At 36.8% G+C, this 18807-nt stretch overlaps 1 protein-coding gene across 2 annotated transcripts in view; it reads right to left on the bottom strand.

Moving 5' to 3' along the window:
- OSBPL11 (oxysterol binding protein like 11) overlaps positions 1-18807 on the bottom strand; it is a 90892-nt gene that overhangs the window by 58550 nt on the left and 13535 nt on the right. For both annotated transcript variants that reach the window (XM_004278807.3, XM_033403854.2), the window contains exons 2-3: positions 6466-6534; positions 678-853 (exon numbers count right to left, since the gene is read on the bottom strand). In XM_004278807.3, coding sequence (XP_004278855.1) covers positions 678-853; positions 6466-6534 — 245 coding nt within the window. The remainder of the gene's footprint in view (positions 1-677; positions 854-6465; positions 6535-18807) is intronic.

Here is an 18807-nt window from a genome sequence, read left to right as displayed (position 1 = left end):
CCATAGCTGGATGTGGATACATTAGGAGGATAAATTACATGCAGCTAGGTGGGCATATGACATGTCTTAACTTTCTCATAAAAATATGCTCTTCCTTAAAGAAATAACCTTTATTAAGCATTTAATGTATCCTCAGTATATTCCTTCAGATCTCTAGAAGCATGCTCAATTAGGGTTATCATTATACTTTATATGTATTAATTAAATAAAAACAGAAACTTTATATATACAAATTAAATGTATCTAAACAGAAGTTATACTTTATTTTAATGAATATGAGCATTTTAATAAATCTCAATTATGTACATTAGTCACTAAAAACCACAGAGCATACCAACCAAATCAAGAAAGGGGGTGAAATACAAATCTATGGAAGACATAAAAAAAAATTTAAAGAAGTCTATGTTTTTAGAGTTTTCAGTAATCAGGATTTCCTCTACACAAATTTCTTAGAGGGCCCAATTTTAAACAGACTTGTTCACTGTGCCACTTAAAAAAAGTCATAAATTAAAACAGATTTCATAAATCCTTAAAGCAATTCCAAGGTTTAAAATATTGTATCTATATCATCAATGACAGCAGTTTCTACTTCCAAAACCTAAATGAAAGCAGGGAAGTATACCAACTTCTCAAGGAAGAAGAAAATCACACTATTAATTCTCATATTTCAGTCATACCTCTGAGTTTATACTGTTCCCCACTGGCAGCATTTACAGTGAAGGTGTGAGAGTCCTCATCACTGGGTGATATTACAGCTCCTGCAAGCTGCAAAGTACCTCTGGGTTTTTGATTTCTAGACTGTTCATTCACAAAGTACTCCAATAGCCCAGCTTCATTGTTTAAAACAAAAAACCTGTAATGATTTTTAAAAAGGTCACAATTTTAAAATATTTCCCCTAGTCAAACTAAAGCAAACCAAATTTTAATCACACATTTTTGAGTTTTTGCTATAAATAAAATTCAAAAGCATCTCAAGAAGTACTTGGAAATACTAGATTGAATTTCCTAGCAGTAAATGTTATTGAAAAATTGAATGAATTTAATAAAAGATATAAAACCTTCAGCTGTGAAAGAGGCATTTAATAGGGAAGAGGCATACTAGACAATGCAAAAAGGAAACAAAGATACAGTATCCTTTCAGAGGAAGATTTCTCTCCAGAATTCATTAACAGGGAGGGTAAGTTGCCCAAGACAAATGGTAGTGCAAATTTTTATTTAAAATTCACTGGAAACAAATCAAAGCATGAGCTCTGAAGTTAACAAATGCTAGGTAAGAAATGAATCTGATTTAAGATTTAATCAGTGAAATAAACAATAAGAATAATGCCAAGGTATTAAGATTTTGTGAACATAACATTAAATAGGTCACAACTAAAGATTACTTATCCTCTTTAAAAATGAAAAAGCTGCAACTGGAGATGCAGAAACAAGGAACTTGAAACTAAATGATGAAATACTGATACACTTTGGAAAAGAATTTGATGTTCTGATTTGGTTTTAGATTAACTACTTTAGGAAATATGTTAATTCGGATTCCAATTTAAGTAGTGCAATAGTTCTTTTCTTTAGGGAAAAAAACCTAAAAAGTTTCTATTTCAAAAAGTTAATGTTTGGGTTTAGAGCAATTTGGCATTCGACATGTTAGTGTGTTCTGTAATAGAACCAGGTAGACAATTTAATCCAGTTCAAGTTCCTAGAAGATACTGTCTTAAGCAACATGGCAACCATATCAACCATACCAAACTGGAAGAGAATGGGATCAGCCTTTTATTCAGGGAAAGAAAAAGAAACAATGAGAAGAAAATACAAGTCGAAAGCGGATGCCTGAAAAGGGAGATGGGAAAGCAAGACTATTTCTCATTCGTCTTTTAGCATGCTTGTGATTTTAAAAATTATGTTCACATATTCTGATGATATTTGATAAATTAATTTTAATATTTTTGAGAGCTTTAAACCTCCATTTCTTTAATTACTAGAGGAGTTAAACATTTTTCAATGTGTTTATTGACCATCTGTAGTTCTACTTAGTGAACTGCCCCTCACATTTCTGCCTATTTTTAAAAGGGTTGTTTAACATTATTTTCCCTAAGAGTTGAAGAGATTATTTTAATTAACACAAAAATAGCCACTGAAATCATCTTAAATTCCTAAAACATATGAAGTGTCCTTAGTAATCTGCCATGGTCTGAATGTGTCCCTGCCAAAATTCACACGTGGAAATCCTAACTGCTAAGGTAATGATATTAAGAGATGGGGCCTTTTGAGAAGAGATCAGGTCATAAGGGCGTAACACCCTCATGAATGGGATCAGTGCCTTTATAAAAGAGACCCAAGGGACTTCCCTGGTGGTCCAGCAGTTAGGACTCGGTGCTTTCACTGCCATGGGCAGGGGTTCAGTCACTGGTTGGGGAATTAAGATCCCCGCAAGCCATGCAGTGAGGCCAGAAAACAAGAAAAAGAGAGAGACCCAAGAGAGCTCCCTTGGCCCTTTACAGCCATGTGAGAATACAATGTGAAGTCTGCGATCCAAAAGAGGATCCTTTCCTGACCATGCTGGCACCATAATCATGGACTTCCAACCTCTGGAACTGTGAGAAATAAATTTCTGTTGTTTATAAGTTATCCAGTCGGTGACATTTTGTTATAGCAGCCTGAACAGACTAAGTCATGAATCTACTACAAAAAATTCAGCAAGCAAATGGAAGGGGTCTGTTAGCAAGAAAGCAGTCTCTTGAATATACTAAAAATCATTGAGTTGTACACTTCAAATGGGCACTACATCTCCATAAAGCTGTGAACAAAGGAACAAATGAACAAACAAACAAACAAGCAATAAGGAAAGGAACAAACGAAGGAAACGAGAAAAGAAAGAAATCTCTTCTGACTGCTCTAAGCAATAAGCACAATTCATTTCAAACAGTCAAAGGAAAAAGACTGGTCTCTTCTCTTACAAGCAGTCACTTCAAAGAAAATTTAGAGAATAACATGTTTGGAAATCTCAAGTTTGCTGTGAACACATATTTCTTATCCCAAAAGCATTACCATAAATTTACAACATGGGAGGTACTCACCTAGATATACAAAAGGAGGGATTGGTAAAATGATAGAAATGAGCCAATAACTGAACCTTTCTAACACCAAGATGATGTTATGGACCCACTGGCAATAACAGAGCCCTTTGGGCTGTCTTTCATCATACATGAATTAATTCAAATGTTCTTCCTTCACCACTTCTCTGGAGATATTTTACAAGATGTATAGATTGGGGACAGAGAGACAATCCACATAGTGAGGAAACTTAATAAAGCTATTTTGCCCAGAAGGGTACGAGACTCTTGATTATAGTATTTTTATCAAGTTGGCCTAACCAAAAAGCTAAAGAAATGCAGAAACAAAGACTTAAGATTCAGCATCTATCTTTACATGCAGAAAAGTCACCTACGTTGTTAAAAGGAAAATTAAATAATTGTTTATTTTTTGCAACTTCAAAACAACAGACTGTCAGTTTGAGAAAATGACTAATCTTCAGAATAGCCCACAACTTAAGGTGAAGTATCATCAAACGGAACTTTAATCTAAAAAATATTCTGACTTGGAAGTATGTCTTATGATGGCAAAAATCAACGTTAGTGAAGATTCTGGATGGAAGGGCACCCATGTGCTTTGCTCTGACCATCCTAGACTTCAGTGCTGAGCATGTATAGAACTCCTAAGCCAACTGGGAAGTGATCTCATCTTCAAGAATTAGAGTTGAAAGTGAAAGGAAGTGGGTTCAAGAGAGGGTCTTGCTCATTCCTAGGGCACTACATTCCAAAGCAAGCAGTTATTTATAGAGTACGCCCATGCTGGATTTCTCCAAGCTGCTCTAAGTTGCCCTTAGTCAAACAGAAATGGATTGCAGGGAAACTGCCTTGAATATCTGGCACAGGTGCAGTGCTTTTGTTACTTAAGCTTTATCTGCAGCACAGGTACAAAGTGGCTAGGCCTGCCAAAGGAACTGAGCTCTAAGCCTAAGGCCCTTTAACATGGTCTTAAACTTTCTGTTCCTCTTTTATCATTCAATCTGCACATTCCAGCCTGAGAACCCAGTATATCTCTGCTGTGCCACAAGCCTCCAGCCACGTTGGCAGAAAATGGAAGTTTTTTCTAAAGTGGTCTTGCAGCAATCAAGTTGACAAGCTGAGACCTCTCTGATGGGGCAAGTTGGTAAAAGATTCTGTGTTCTCAGTGGCAAACAGGGATGGGTTGTCTTCATCCCCACTTCCTGCTGCTGCTAAAACTGGCCTTTTAGACAGCTGGAGGGATCACATGGGCAGAGGCAGTGCCCCTCCCTAAACTGGAACTTTGGCTTGGATCTCTTAGCTAACTCCTCAGGCAACCAGTGGCCAATGGATCTTTCTGGAAGGCTCCCTCATGTAATGACACAAACACCTGCCCCTTCTCCCCATGGTCTCAAGTTGCCACTGACCTGAAATGTCATCATTAACATATATTAAATCTTATAAGCTTGGGTATATTTTGGAGCTTTCTTACTCTGTTCCACTTCTGAGACTTTCTCAATAATATAATATGAATGAAAGTTGTTGAATGTCATGGTGGAGAAAAGTTAACCTATTTCCCTTTTTAAAAAGAGAACAAAGAATAGTGCTAAAAGCAGAGTGACATAAATTTTTTAAAATATATATTTTATATGTCATTTAAATGTATAAGCTTTTAAAAAATTACATAAAAACTGAGGTGGGAAAATGCAAAATGAAAAGGCTCCCTTGACTTTGCTCTTTTTTTAAAAAAAAAAAACTGAGAACCTTAGGGAACTACCCTTTTCACTTCAACAGGAATGATTCCCTTCTATGTGTTCACATCCAGCTTTGACCTCTCATATGACCTCCAACTTCCTGCATATCACTCCTATTTGAAAGCCCTACTGTTACTTCAAACTAAACATGGCCCAAACTGCCTTCTCTTTTAATAAATCACATGTTCATCACAGCGCTTCAACTATTTTTTGAAAGTCTGAAAACCATTCTTTCATATACTATGTCCCATTTTCTAGTTGTTTAAGGTAAAATGCAAATTCAGCTCCAGTTATTCCATCATGCTTTTGACCTAGCCGAAAGCAGAGGTCTCCAAATGACATGTGAATAACAAGCAGCATGTTATAATGCCAAGAACATAGACTTCAGAGTCAGAACTATTTGGGTTCAAATTCTAGCTTTAACATTTGTAAATTTAAAATCCACAATGAGATACCACTTAACACCCATTAGGATGGCTATTATTAAAATAACAAAACAAAACAAAAAAACCCACAGAAAACAGAAAGTAACAAGTGTTGGGAAGATGTACAGAAATTGCAAGTCCTGTGCATTGCTGGTGGGAATGTAAAATGGTGCAGCTGCTATGGAAAACAATATGGAGATTCGCCAAAAAGTTAAACACAGAATTACCATGTGATCCAGCAATTCTATTTCTGGGTATATACACAAAAGAATGAGAGCAGGAACTCCAACAGATATTTTGTACACCAATGCTCACAGCAACATTATTCACGATTAGCCAAAAGGTAGAAGTAACCCAAATGTCCACTGACAGATAACTGGATAAACAAAATGTGGTATATACATACAAGGGACTACAATTCAGCCCTAAAAAGCTAGGAATCCTGACACACTACATAGGTGAAACTTGAGGACATTATACTAAGTGAAATAAGCCCATCACAAAAGGACAAATATTGTATGATTCCACTTTCATAAGGTACCTAGAGTAGTCAAATTCATAGAGAGAGAAAGTAGAATAGTGGTTGCCAAGGACTCAGGGCAGGGGGAAATGTGGAATTATTGTTTAATGGATACAGAGTTTTAGTCTGAGAAGATGCAAAAAGTTCTGAGACGAATGAAAGTGATAGCTGCATAACAATGTGCATGTATTTAATGCCACTGAACTGTATACTAAAAAATGTTTAAAATGGTAAATTTTATGTTATTTTTATTTTACCACAATTAAAAAAAAGGTTTAATACCCTGCCCTACAACTACCAATTCCACACAGTATTTAAGATAGCTGGCTTTGCTACTTATTGAGTGCTTGTCTGACCTTCGGCTGGTTACTTAAACTCTCCAAGGTCCCAGAGGACTTTTGAGAATCCTGAACAGGCACCTAATACAAATCTCTTTGCCATCTCCAAACCACCCTAAAAGCCTCACCACTGCAAGTATGCATAAGGCAAGTGGACAAATGATTCTAACTTCTGAGGCATTTGGAGGCTGCAATTTGGACAGATGTTAACTCTTCCTACCCCTTAAAAAGGAGAAGAAAGTCATCAGACTTTTAGAAAAAACATGGTAAATCTTTCTCTAACATGTTTCCCAGCCATATTTGTACTGAAGTAATACCAGAATATAAAATTATCAGCCCCATTTCTGGTCTCTTGGGAGAGAGATGTGACAGAATAATCACACTTACCTGTACTGCCACCCAGTGACAAGGTTGGTGTACTTCATTAAATAGCCATACACACTTTCCATGTGATCACTGTTTCAAAAAGATCAGAAAGGGCCAAAGTCAGTGAAAATTAGAAGAAATTCCAGGAAGTTAACTGTACAGTTTAAAAAATAGCTATAGGGACTTGCCTGGTGGCACAGTGGTTAAGAATCTGCCAGACAATGCAGGGGACATGGGTTTGAGCCCTGGTCCGGGAAGATCCCACATGCCATGGAGCAACTAAGCACGTGCGCCACAACTACTGAGCCTACGCTCTAGAGTCCGTGAGCCACAGCTACTGGGCCTGAGCGCCACAACTACTGAAGCCCACGTGCTTAGAGCCCATGCTCTGCAACAAGAGAAGCCACTGCAATGAGAAGCCCACGCACTGCAACCAAGAGTAGCCCCCGCTCACCGCAACTAGAGAAAGCCTGCGCGCAGCAACGAAGACCCAATGCAGCCAAAAGTAAATAAATAAATTAATTAATTAAAGAAAAAAAGCTGTAGACACATACTTTTCTACAAATACTTCAAACTTACTTCAGAAGTAAAATTTATAGGTTAACAAATAGAGCTATTTAATCCCCCATATTTCATACCCATAGGACTTTACCAGAGTTCTTCAAAGCAAGTGTAATCCCCCATAAATCACTATACAATATTCATATATAAAGTCATTATATACGTATAAAATTACATAAATATGAAACAAATATACTATACATATAATTATAAATAAAAATATTTTATAACTTAATTCAATACTAAACAAAGAAAATCCAGTTTTATGGTTCTAGAATAAACTAAAGAAGGTCTCCAGGTTGAATAGTTCTTCCTCAATCTGGTGGGACATGTTATGTCTTTGATTCTTTGGGCTTTCAAAATGAAGATCCTGTTTTTGATGAGTATGACACCTCACTCCCACTCCCCCACCCCAGATAGGCATGCGGCAAAGTGCTCATTGCAAGTCTTACCACTGGAAAGATTTATTTGGGACCTGTATCGTTAGCCTTACTGAAAGTGAGTTTCTTTACCTCCTGCCCCCTTTTTCTATTTATCAGAAATGTTCTGTTACAGTGGTTCATAGAAAATGCAGTATCTTATTGATACTTTGTTTCCAATATTTTAAGGTTCCTTATACTTATGAAAAGATATTAAAGCTTCACCTACATTGATGTATCTTTTTGATATATGGGCTTCATTTTTCATTTTGTAACTTACATTAAGAATTCTTTTTAAACTCATCTACTCTAAAGTTTTAACTTTAAACTATAAGATGCAAACGATATTAAACATTTATTTTCTCTACTATCCCTGAATCACAGAGCTTACTTGGTAAAATTTCAGCTAACCAGCATCTAGGAAATGGAAAGTATAAGACAACTGGCAACCTTTAAAACATGGATATCAAAAGCAAAATCAAGAGAGAGCTGACACAACCAACAGAACAAAAATTTTTTAAGACTTAGGTTGATCTGAATGACAAATGAAAAGAGATGAAGATAAAGATACTCTCTTACACAAACACACAACAAAATGCCCAAACTGACTATAAGATTCTAGTAGCTATTATTACTGGAGAGCAAGTAGGAGAATGCCTCAGGGATAAACTCAATGTTGGGTGCCCTTCTAATCTCATTTCTTCAAAGTGCTTGGAAGTTGGGTGCCCTTCTAATCTCATTTCTTCAAAGTGCTTGGAAATAAAGAACTGATCCCATGACTGAGTATATGTTACTTTTTTTTCTGTATTTTTCTTCCATTCTAAGGCTAGCAAACAACACTGTTTACTAATATTAAGTGAAACGGCTCATGTCCTTTTGGTTTCATACAGTCACTAATCTCAAGAAGACAAAGGCTGTCAACCTCTAAACTGCCAACCCAAAGTTATGATAATTATACATGTATTCTGTCATGTTAAAACTGACAGTACCATTTGAATTCTCATTTCAGTAATTTCTAAAACCCCCATCTAGAGGAAGGATTCTTCTCTAGAAACCCAACCCATTGGATTTTTGCCCTACTTCCAGCCCTATGTCACAGCAAAGCTATTTCTTTCAGTTCCACTGGTACTTGAAAAGGCAGAGATTTCTAGTCTGGCACTCATGTTTTCCCCAGGCTTCAGGCTTAAACAGCTTTTGGGGGCCAGAGGAATCCCAATGCCCCTGGACTTTGCCCAAAAATAATTTCCCAAAGAGTTCCTCATCTGTTTTAGATATTTAACATAGAGCTTAGCTGTCTTGAACTGTTCTTGTCCTCAAAACTTATTCCTTCACTTATATATGGAATCTAAAAATAAAAACAAAAAAACCCCAAAACTCATAGAACAGATTAGTGGCTGCCAGTGGTGGGGGTGGGAGGTGAACAAAATGGGTGAAGGTGATCAAAAGACACAAACTTGCAGTTATAAAATAAGTCAGTCCTGGGAATGTTATTTATAGCATGGTGACTATAGTTGATAATATTGTATATTTGAAAGTTGCTAAGAGAATAGATCTTAAAAGTTCTCATCATAAGAAAAACAAAGTGTAACTGTGTAGTGATGAATGTTTTTTAAAATTTTTATTTATTTTTTATTTATTTATTTTCGGCTACGTTGGGTCTTCATTGCTGTGCACGGGCTTTCTATAGTTGCGGCGAGCAGAGGCTATTCTTCGTTGCAGTGCGCGGGCCTCTCACTGCAGTGGCTTCTCTTGTTGCAGAGCACAGGCTCTAGGTGCGCAGGCTTCAGTAGCTGTGGCACGTGGTCTTGGTAGTTGTGGCTCGTGAGCTCTAGAGCGCAGGCTCAGTAGTTGTGGCGCATGGGCTTAGTTGCTCCACGGCATGTGGGATCTTCCGGGACCAGGGCTCGAACCCGTGTCCTCTGCATTGGCAGGCGGATTCTTAACCACTGCGCCACCAGAGAAGCCCAGTGATGCATGTTAACTAGACTTATTGTCATCATTTTGCAACATATAAAAAAAATTACATTGTGCACCTAAAACTAATGTTATATATCAATAATACCTAAATTTTTAAAAAATCTTATTCTTGGTCTATTTTGTCCTGTAGCTTCATAACCTGAATATTTATTTACACTCTGTACCAATCCACAAAAGGCCTAGGGTGTCACATAACCTAAATTAAATATTTCCCCAAAGTACCCAGATATTCCATAATTCAGCATTTTTAATTTTCCCCTTTAATCTAGGTTTTCTACACCAAGCTTTCATTCCTAGATAAGAATCATTTCATAGCTATTAGCATGCTATAAAAACATTACAACTCAGTTATAGTTCAATTCCTCTGGTTCTAGGACTATATATATTCTTCAAATGGATATGTGAACTGTGCAGAGAATGTTTATTAAACTTCAAATAAACTATCTACAACTGAGAAAAACAAAATCTTCATTTCAAAGCAATCAAAGATTATGCCTCATGTCCCTTATTTTTGTTTAGTCCCTCATATTATTAAAGGTATTCCTCATTTTGGTCATATCTAAGTTATTTATATCAGTCATTTAATGACTATCAATGAATTTTTAAGAGTATAATTTCAGTAGCATCATTCATTAAATAAAATGAACGTGTATCCTCATATTCCACAGTACAGTAATGTTTTATGTTTAATTTTTAGTGTTTTAATATTTTTGATACTTGCATCTAAAGAGTTAACCTTCTCACAAAAATCACAAGAGGGATACTGACATGGTTCATTTGGTAGTAGCATAAAGCCAGCTTCAAAAGAAACAAATTCAAATATGTACTTATAAACTGCTGGCCTGCTTTTACTACAGAAAACAGACATCTGAGGTTACAAAGAACCAACTGAAGAGCAATCCATTCTTGGAACAGCTGGTTGCACTGTCCCTCTCTCATCCTTCCCCTTCTCTAGTCAGTGCAACCAGCTGATGTGGAACCACTGTGCCATCTGGTGGCCAGCATAAAAAGCTCTGTGAGTGAACATCTTTCGTTCCCTCTCCTTTCTTCTCTCTACTTCCTTATAGTTATTATGTAGTACTTCTAACACTCATGCTTTGCTCCTATTTAAAATGTGTAAATTTAAAAGAAGATTTACCTGTTAATATGAATAAAACCTAGTTGTTAAAGTGGGAATATACCATATATCTGATTATATCATACTAATATTCTGTGTTCTATGAATTAGAGATGACGGTCCAAAAGACTAATACACAGAAAAATAAGCTATGAATAAGTTAATTTCTTCTTCAGTCCTTCAGCAACTCCACCACTCAACAAATTGCGTATATTCTGATCTTGTTAACATTTTATTGAAATTAGCGCTAGAAGCTGATAGTCTATAAATACAGTTGATTAACTGAACTATATGCCAAGTGGCATTATTCTGTTTAATTTGAGGTTCATCACCGCCTAGGTATCTTAACAGTGACTGCTTCAATTCCTAACTCTTCATTACTATAACACACATTTCTTAACCCTTCTTTATCAGACTTAAGGAAGATATGCAGAAGCTTTTAAAATTAAACTACTTTTTCACCAACATTGAATTCAGTTAAAAAAGTCTGTTTCCATGGTTAGACCCCGGTAGACTAAACCCTGTATTTTGAGAACAGAGGTTCCGATCAATATTATATGTAGAGAAACGGCAAGAACCTTGGAAGCCACAGAGACTGTTCTATTCTTCACTGATTTTCTTTCTTCATTTATTTTTAAATGTTAAGCATTTATTTGTATTTTAATAAAAACAAAATTAAATAATATATAAAATTAAATATGTGAAAATTAAACATAGTTTTAAAATGAAAAAATAAAATAAAATTAAGCCACTTTTTTTAACAGTTTCACATCCTTTTATTTCAGTTCAACACTATTGCTCAGTACCTTCTAAATGAAAAGCACTCTGAAAATCCACAGAAGAGGATGGGGAAGTAAAAAAGGCGATTCCTCTCCATCCCAAATCCATTACCTAATATAAAAAAAATGTACCTCCTTGAAGAAAAAGACAATGACCCACTGGGACTCTCTGCTTTTAGCTGTCATACAAATGAAAAGGGTAGTTTTTCATTTGTAGAAAGGGTAGAATCCTGTGTTAAAGACACAGGATTCATTAAACAAAGACACAGGATTCAATAGTGATTAGGTTGAAACGATGGACAGGACTTGACTTATCAGATGTGGAATGAGAGTGAGAGAGAAGGGACAAGGGGAACACCCAGATTTCCAGCTGGCACAACTGTGTAGATACGAACAAACGCCTTTATGGGGATCATAAAGGAAGTTTTGGATTTGTTCCAATTTAACATGTTGAATTTAAGGGACCTGTGGGACATAACACAGGGAGATATGCAATAAGGTAGCACAATTTGGACTGAACATACAGATTTTAGTAGTGATCAGCATATAAGCATGTAACTGGTATTTGAAACGATGAGAGTAAAGAAAATCACCTAGGAAATATTATAAAATGACAAGAGAAGGGACAGAGTCTAAGAGAGAACCCTAAGGAAAAGTTTTAAAGCAAGAGGAGTACAGAGAGGAGATAAGTAGATAAGTAGTAGGAAGAAAATCAGGAATATTTCAAGTAAGTTTTTGGTCAAGAATGTTTAATACTATTGAGGGGTGAAGGAAGATGAAGACTGAGAAGTTTCTATTAGAGTTAACAACCAAGGGAATCCCCTGGCAGTCCAGAGGTTGGGACTCGGTGCTTTCACTGCTGTGGCCCCTAGGACCCCACAAGCCGTGAGGCACAGCCAGAAAAAAAAAAAAAAAGATTTAACAATCAAGAGATAACAGTTCCAATTTAATGATGAAGGCAGAGCCAGATGGCAATAACTGAAGAGAGACTGGGAGAAAGAGAAGTGGTTAAGGTGATATTATGGGCTTAAGGCAACGGTAGCTGTAAGTGCCTGACAGGCAGGATATAGTAACGAGAAAAAGGCTCACCACAACTCAGGAGAGTGATAGAGGGAAATGGGGGAGAGGTGGGCTCCAGAGCCCAGGTAGAGGAATTAGAGATGGATACCTTAAGGCATTTAATTACAGGCAGAAATTTATGCAAGCTGTAGTAAAGGAGGTGCCAGTCAAGCCACAGTTCAAAATTCCTACTTTCTACTAGGCAAGAACTATCCTCCAAAAAGGCTTAGTTTTGGTTCATTACCTTGTAACATAAATAGCATGAAGGGAGGGAGCAGTCTGCTTAGCTGAGGAAAAAGCAACTGACAACAGATGGGAATGACTGCAACACATGTACCTCCTGGTGCTGTAAAAAGATATTCCACAGAGCAGTGACTGCTTCTTACTCATCCTAGCAGTCCACGCAGCACCTAGTGTATAGCCTGGGATATAAACAGGTGCTCAATACATCTCCACTGAATGAATTAGGCAATAGGAAGACCGAAGCAGAATTTTTCTATAAAACCACAAGACAGCTGAGTAGCCTGCAAAAAAACCCAAAACAACAAAAAAACAAAAACAGCAACAACAACTCAATTCACAGCCTGTATACTCAAATAAATCCCAGCTAAAACTAATTCTAATTTCAACTGTGTCTTAATCTATACCAAAAAGTATACAAGTCAAGGGAGACTCCCTCCCTTCTGCTAAGAGTCTTAAAAATGTTAATGCTCTTTGGTCCAAGAACTTCACTTCTAGGTATCCAGACAGACGATTAGAAATGTAGACAAACATAATATGCAAACATGTCCAATGTAGCACTATTTATAATAGTAAAAAAATTAAGTGGAGAGACAAGGAAATGAATGGAGAGGAAAGGAAGAAAAACAAATAAGCTAAATGAATGGCATTAAGAAAATGATTAAGAAATATGATAGAATAGTATTCACCAATTAAAATGTTTATGAGTTTCTAACAACATGGGGAAACGCTTATTAATAGCACTAAAAGTACAGGTTACAGAATTTTATATAGTGTGTAAAATATATGCACAGAACAAAAGTACACAAAACAGTTAACTGTGGTTATCACTGGATGGAAGAATTATGAATGATTTAATTTGCTCCCTTTACTGTTTCACATTTTCCAATTTTAATATATTATTTTTATAATCAAACAAAACATTTTTTAAATGTTCAATTACATTGACTAGGTGGGACAGTCCAGGCACAGAGCTATTTACACTTATTAATAGGTATGGATTAAATTTTTTAAAACTTTCCCATGTGACTATATGAGCATTGCTCTTTTGGGATGTAGAACTGTGTTTCCTGAAAACCCTTACTTCTCAAATTAGGTTACATATATCCAAAACTGGGCTAGGTGGCTAGGAGAACAGGGTAAAACTAGACTATCTTTCTAAAGCAAATTTACTTGACTACAAGAAGTTAAAGGCTTTTTAATGTCAAAACTCACATAAATGTTAAGAAACTTGCTCCCTCCTCACATATTTCCATGAGGAGGACTTCTCCAGAGAGCTCCTGTCCTTCTCTCCCCAGCCTTCCCCTCACTCTTTCCATAGCTGGGTATGAATGAATGGCTCAGCCCGTTCTGGGCTCTCTTCTTTGTATCTGCCTGCCTACCCAGAGAAGATATTTTCATCTGCTCTGATGGAAATAAGACCTGAGTATTCCAAGCTGCTTGTGACGAGGTAGATAGGCATGACTAATTACAGGGTGAAATATTAGCTAACCTATTTAACCCATGTTAAAGGCACTTTCTTCAGTGAGTTTTTCCAGTAATAAAACAATTTCTTCACACCCATTAGTATGGCTATTATCAAAACCAAAACCAAACCAAACAAAACAAAACAGAAAATAACAAGTGTTGGTAAAGATGTAGAGAAATTAGAACTCTTGTGCATTGCCGGTGCAACTGTAAAATGGTGCTGCCACTGTGGAGAACAGCATCACGGCTCCTCAAAAAGTTAAACATAGAACTACTATATGATCCAGCAATTCCAATTCTGGGTATATACACAAAAGAATGAAAGCAAGAACTCCAACAGATAAAAATGTTCACAGAAACATTATTCACAACAGCCAAAAGGTAGAAACAACACTGGATAGTCCCATGTAAATCAATGAAGCTAGAACACACCCTCACACCATACACACAAATAAACTCAAAATGGCTTAAAGACTTAAATATAACACAAGACACCACAAAACTCCTAGAAGAGAACATAGGCTAAACATTCTGATATAAATTATACCAATGTTTCCTTAGGTCAGTCTCCCAAGGCAACAGAAATAAAAGCAAAAACAAACAAATGGGACCTAATCAAACTTACAAGCTTTTGCACAGCAAAGGAAACCATAAGCAGACTGCTCCCTCCCTTCATGCTATTTATGTTACAAGGTAATGAACCCAAACTAAGCCTTTTTGGAGGATAGTTCTTGACTAGTAGACAACCTACGGACTGGGAGAAAATATTTGCAAATGACACAAATGACGAGGGCTTAATTTCCAAAATATACAAACAGCTCCTACAATTCAATAACAAAGAAACAAACAACCCAATCAAAAAATGGGCAGAAGACCTAAAAAGACATTTGTCCAAAGAAAACATACAGATGGCCAATAAGCACATGAAAAGATGCTCATCATCGCTAATTATTAGAGAAATGCAAATCAAAACACCACTTCATACCAGTCAGAACGGACATCAGCAAAAAGTCTACAAATAATAAATGCTGAAGAGGGTGTGGAGAAAAGGGAACCCTTTTACACTGTTAGTGGGAATGTAAATTGGTGCTGCCACTATGGAAAATAGTACAGTGGTTCCTCAAAAAACTAAAAATAGAGTTGTCATATGATCCAGCAATCCCACTCCTGGGCATATATCCAGAGAAAACTATAATTCGAAAAGATACATGCACCCCTTATGTTCTGTTTCTCAACTGGTCCTGAACTCATGATATTATTTATAGACCTCTGAAAAACCCAATAACAAATATATTACAGAGTAGAATATAAAATCCTCATGAATTTTGAAGATACTACAGATAACTCCCAAGAAAGTGATATCAGCCATGGACTGCTTTAAATCACAAACTGCATCCACTGGGGGTACCTACTGTCTTATGCAGTTAAGAGAGATTTCATGAAGAAAGTTCGAGAAGCACAGCTGTAAAATGGTTGCCTATACAGACCAAAAACAGAAGAAGTCCAATATATAATCTGATTGTTACAGACAACTAAATTTGAGAAATCCCTCATGCAGATAATTGGCCATGTGAAGATGGGACAGAAGAAACTTCTACATGGAAAAGCAGAAAGTCAATTCTAACGCTTCCAGAAAGTTAGGAAGTGGTTTATTATAATGGGAAAAGCATGAGCTTAACACACACACAGGTTTGAATCCCAGTGTGACTTTACGCAAGTAACACATCCGGTCCTATGTGTCTTTATCTGTAAATGCGGATAAGAACATCTAACTTTAGATTTATAATGAGGAAATAGGAAGAGATAATATATTTCAACCCAAATATATTTGAAGTACCTTTCAACACGGTAAATGCTCAGCAAGTATTGGTTTTCTCCCACTCCAGGGAGTCGATTCCTCTGTGGGGAAAGGGCTCATTTTCTAGATCAGTTCTTTGGATCTCTCTTACCTTGTCAGCCTGACATTTTCAAGTCAGAATGATGGGACCTAAAAAGCCCTGAGTCTCCCACTTCTTTATTTAAAAAAATAATTATTGTATTTTTCCAGTAAGTATTTTGTCAAGAACTATGAAGGGTCTGAGATGTCACCCTATTTGTAAGCTAACAAGTTAGCTTGTCAGTTTCACGGATGCTGGCAGGATACATGAAACTCGTAAGTCAGAGACAAAAGACTTCAGTAGTCACAGCAATATTAGCAGACAGATCATAAGCCCAATCACACAGGGCAATGCAGAAAGGGCAGGAGATGCCTGCACATGTGGTAGGTTGTGGTACAGAAAAGGAACCCTGAGTGTAGGGAACCCAAATCTTTTAAGGACAGTAAGTCTACCTGACCTCCATGGCAAGGAGACATTATGTTTATTATATTGGACAGTAAACAAACCTGACTTTTGCTCAGGAGGGAAATACTATCTCTAACCTTCAAGACTGTTTGCTATACAAATATTTTGGAAAAAACAGTAAAGAACAAAGGAGAGTCAGTACCTCTGCTAACAACACAGGCAGAAACATGAGAGACCCATTAAGAACTGTCTCCTAATGAGTATTACATACATATACTGAAAAGTTTCTTTCCTTTTTTTTTTCAATAAATTTATTTATTTATTTATTTATTTTGGCTGCATTGGGTCTGTGTTGCTGTGCGTGGATTTTCTCTCATTGCAGCGAGCGGAGGCTACTCTTCGTTGTGGTGCGCAGGCTTCTCATTGCGGTGGCTTCTCTTGTTGCAGAGCACAGGCTCTAGGTGCACAGGCTTCAGCAGTTGTGGCATGCGGGCTCAGTGGTTGTGGCTCACAGGCCCTAGGCACGCAGGCTTCACTAATTGTGGTGCACGGGCTTAGTTGCCAGGGAAGTCCCTACAGTCAAAAGTTTCTTATCCAACCTTGTCTTCCAGCCACCAGTTCCCCTCCTCAGAGACAAGCACTTCTCTCAACTTTTTATGTATCTCTTCAGAGATATTCTATGTACCTACAAGTGTGGACGTGTGCACACGAGCACACATACACACGTTTTTTTTTAAATGGTTGTGATTAGGGATTTCCCTGGTGGTCCAGTGGCTAAGACTCCGTGCTCCCAAAGCAGGGGGCCCAGGTTTGATACCTGGTCAGGGAACTAGATCGCACATGCCGCAGTAAGAGTTCACATGCCGCAACTGAAGATCCCACACGCTTCAACAAAGATCCCACGTGCTGCAACTAAGACCCAGGGCAGCCAAAAAAAAAAATGGTTGAGATTACATACACTGTACCTTGCTTTTTTCAGTTTTCTTAGGGATGATTTCATTTTGGTCTAATTCATTCTGGCATCTGCATAGTAATCCATTGCAAAGCAGTATTACTAGTCCCCCTAGTGATGGACATTTGCTTCCAGGCTTTTATTATTACAAATAATACTGTAACAAAACAAGTTACACATATATCTTTGAGTACATCTGTGAAAAATGAAATTACTAGGTGAAAAGTACATGCATTTTTAATATTTATAGATATTGCCAACCTGCTCTCCAAAGGCTACAACTAATATAACTCCCACCTTTCAATATAAAAAAAGGGCCAGTTTTCTCATACCAGCCTATAGCACCATTGTTGGCCAACAAAAATAGGGTGAATTTTTACCTATAAACAGGACTTCCAGACATTACTAGTGGACTTTTCAATACCGCTTATGTTCAAAATTAAGTTTCTAAAGCTTAAGTGTGAGGTAGTGTTATACTGTGGAATGCACACCTAAAAGGGATGGATAAAGGACCTAGTTCTGACTTTCCCACTGACTAACACCATGAATGAGGCTGACCAAATCATTTAATTTCTCTGGGCCTCAGTTTTCTCATGCTTTAGTTAGATGACCCTTTAAATCTAAAATGTGTGTACATTACTCATTACTCAAAATTCTAAAGGTTTTTTTTCTCAAAAGAAAATTATTTCAAAAGGAAAGTTTGCAAATAAGAACAACATCATATTTCACATTTAAAATTTTTAGAGAAAAGTAGGACATTTTTTCTTGTTCACATAGCAGCATTTACTTCTCCCCCATATACTCTCAAAAGGTCTTCGCAGTAAGCCATTTCAATGAGACCAAGACAGCACAGACCAAGAGAACAGCAGGGTACTAAAGTCCACTGCCACCCTCCCTATCTGTATGTCTATTTTCTCTTTCTCTTTTTGTATGTACCTCTCTCTGGTTTTAAACCATACTTGGTTCCAAAAACACATTTAGAGTAACATTTAATTTCTGTATAATTCAAGAAAGAATGTTTTCTTCCCTTGTGCTAATTCTTTCAAAATTGAAAGTATAAAGAAAAAGCAGAAAACCATTTCCCTTCCTCCACATTTGAATAAAAAAGGGGGAAAAAAGGTGACAATCACACAAGAAGCACCAAGCAATGTTTATTTTCATATATATATACATATATATATATAACCTGACTAAAGAGTTGATTCTTCTTTTGAAAATTTTACACTTATTGCCTAAGTAACAACAAATTCAAACGCTCAAGTTTTTTTCCTTAAAGAACCTATAAATATTAATTATTCAAAAAACAACACAAAATTGTAAAAGTTCATTCTACTACTTAAATAAAAGAAAAATCTGGGCATTCCCTGGCAGTTCAGTGGTTAGGACTCTGCGCTCTCACTGCCAAGGGCCCAGGCTCGACCCCTGGTCAGGGATCTAAGATCCTGCATGTTGCCTGGTACAACCAAAAAACTAAATAAATAATCTTTTTAAATAATAGTTTCATCATAAT

The sequence above is a fragment of the Orcinus orca genome, chromosome 5 (assembly GCF_937001465.1).
Source record: "Orcinus orca chromosome 5, mOrcOrc1.1, whole genome shotgun sequence".
Classification (NCBI taxonomy): domain Eukaryota; kingdom Metazoa; phylum Chordata; class Mammalia; order Artiodactyla; family Delphinidae; genus Orcinus; species Orcinus orca.
This window is presented reverse-complemented; position numbering and strand designations above follow the sequence as displayed.